A 2,476-nucleotide genomic window follows, 5' to 3' on the forward strand; every position below is an offset into this window, starting at 1 on the left:
AGCCGTAATTGTGAACGGCACACAACTATCCTAATCCAGGTCAAAAACCAGGGCTTCCTGAAGAAAGACACATAGTGAATTCCCCACAAAACCAGGAACTAGAGCAAAAACAATGAACCAATGCAGCTCTGTTAACAAAGCACGCATCCAAAACAGCACAGAGTCGGACCAACTCAACTAGTCAGTCGAGCAATCAACATCATGCACCTGCCGTCACCTGCATTACCAAACTAACTTTTTTACCGTCTAGGATTAATAGATGAGGCCCAATTTGTTACGACCTAGCTCAAGTTGCCACAACAAAAGGGAGACACACTATATGAACATTGAAAAAGAGCAATTTTATTGCACAAGACAAACCAAATGTCATCAGTTGAACCAATTTAAACTAAATTCAATATGCGTTGAATAATTCAAATATGAGGTGTGGACGTTAGTGAAACCTGAAGTATGTGTGAGGGTTTGACGGTACGTGAAAGCAAAAGTAAGTAACTAAGGCAGCATAACAAAACCATACCAGAGTGGGTGCCTGAAGGGAGACGCAGAGAAAGAGAGTGAAAAAGCTGCAGCCGTGGCTTATAATGTTAAAAAGGTTGCCAGGGAAAGGGATGTGTTGGACAACCCTTCTTCGCCTGCTGCCACCGCAACCCGGCCCTGGATAAGTGTAAGGAAATGGATGGATGGATGGACTGTTAAAATTAAGCAAAACAGTAAAGTTGCAGTAGGTAAAACCAAAACAGAGCAAATGGGATAGGTTGGATTGGTGAAAGGTAGATACATTTATATATCTCTTTGTTAAAGTCTCTAATATGGAAGGCATAATGTGTAAAATGGCATTAGCCATCATAGTATTTTAAGTTTTCAGAATTACTTTAGTGCCCCCTTCCCCATCATATTCTTTTTTGTATTCTTCTCAGGTTTCAGTAGGATAATATAACATTTCGGAATAAAAATACAAAACAGCAGTCCAAAACTAGAGGCCAGAATAGCAAATATTTCAACAGCAACACTGAACTTCCCAGGAGAGCTGATATACGCTGGGATAAAAGTGAGCCAGACTGTACAAAATATCAGCATGCTAAAGGTGATAAATTTGGCTTCATTGAAATTATCAGGCAGTTTACGGGCAAGAAAAGCAAGAATAAAACAAAACAAGGCCAGAAGTCCAATGTATCCAAGTACAGCCCAAAAGCCTACAGCTGAACCCAGAGCACACTCTAAGATGATTTTGTCCTTGAATTCCTTAAAATTCTTAAATGGAAAAGGAGGAGAAATTGTCAACCAGAGGACACATATAATAACTTGTATGAGAGTGAAACACAGAACACTGAGTCTCTGTTGTGCAGGCCCAAACCATTTAATCACATTACGACCTGGAAGTGTGGCCCTGAAGGCCATGAGCACCACTATAGTTTTCCCAAGAACACAAGAGATACAGAGGACAAAGGTGATGCCGAATGCTGTGTGTCGCAGCATGCAGGACCACTCAGTGGGCCGGCCTATGAAGATCAGAGAACACAGGAAACACAGAGTCAAGGAGAAGAGCAGCAGGAAGCTCAGCTCAGAGTTGTTGGCCCTGACAATAGGAGTCTTTCTGTATCTGAAGAAAATGAGTGCCACAACATTAGTGATGCATGTTCCAAATAAGGATGCTGCAGTGAGCAGTGCTCCCATAATCTCTTCATAAGATAGAAACTCTGCTTTCTTCTTCACACAGGCATCTCTTCTCTCATTTGACCAGAACTCAGGGTAGCATCGCACACAGGTAATAGAATCTAAAAGAAAAAGATATTAAAGCAGGTGTTGGATTTGCTCAGTATATTTGTCTTACATTTTTTCTCTATTTTGCATATTTTCTTTGCATACATGACAGACACTACATGAGTACCAGATAACAAATAGCGTTGTGATGGTGGCATGATATCAATATAAATGATCTGGATTGTATGAGTACAATTGTCAATGATACTGCACAAACACAATTCAATCAATGCAATGAATGCATTTATTGCAGTTTCAGAGAGAGAGAGGTCAAATGTCAAAACCTCAGTAGGTGAGAACAAAACTATTTGCATATTCATGTACCACAATGAGGAGGTGAGAAATGTGCTATAGGCCTTTTTTATTTTCTACCTGTATAATATCACTGCACCTGTAATGTTGCTTATTTCTCCCTCTGCACATCTTAAACAGTCATAGCAGCAGACTGGCTTTCCTTTCTGGAGAACCTTGCGACTTCCTGCAGGACACTTCTCACTGCAAACTGACAAAGGCACCTGCATGAACAAAACAACCATGAGAAAGAAGTATGGACAATTATACCACTTCAAATAGACTGTATTCAACAGCTTCAATGATAACATTGTATCATACCTGTTGGGAGTTCTGTGCCCAAATCAAAGACTTATTTTGCAGATTCAGCTGTTTGTCTGCAGGTAAAGATGCATCATGAAGACCAACTGTGACAAAGTCCACA

At 40.4% G+C, this 2,476-nt stretch overlaps 1 protein-coding gene across 1 annotated transcript; it reads right to left on the reverse strand.

The window, feature by feature from the left end:
* Positions 1–867: 867 nt before the first annotated feature.
* Positions 868–2,469, reverse strand: LOC116378478 (extracellular calcium-sensing receptor-like; the record flags this gene model as incomplete). The annotated part of the gene is made up of 3 exons (XM_031840360.1): positions 868–1,775; positions 2,153–2,276; positions 2,374–2,469. Coding segments are annotated over 3 exons (1,128 nt in total), but the record flags the coding sequence as incomplete, so codon positions are not given.
* Positions 2,470–2,476: the final 7 nt, after the last annotated feature.

This window comes from Anarrhichthys ocellatus, unplaced genomic scaffold, assembly GCF_004355925.1.
Source record: "Anarrhichthys ocellatus isolate YVR2014 unplaced genomic scaffold, GSC_Weel_1.0 scaffold2664, whole genome shotgun sequence".
Lineage (NCBI taxonomy): Eukaryota > Metazoa > Chordata > Actinopteri > Perciformes > Anarhichadidae > Anarrhichthys > Anarrhichthys ocellatus.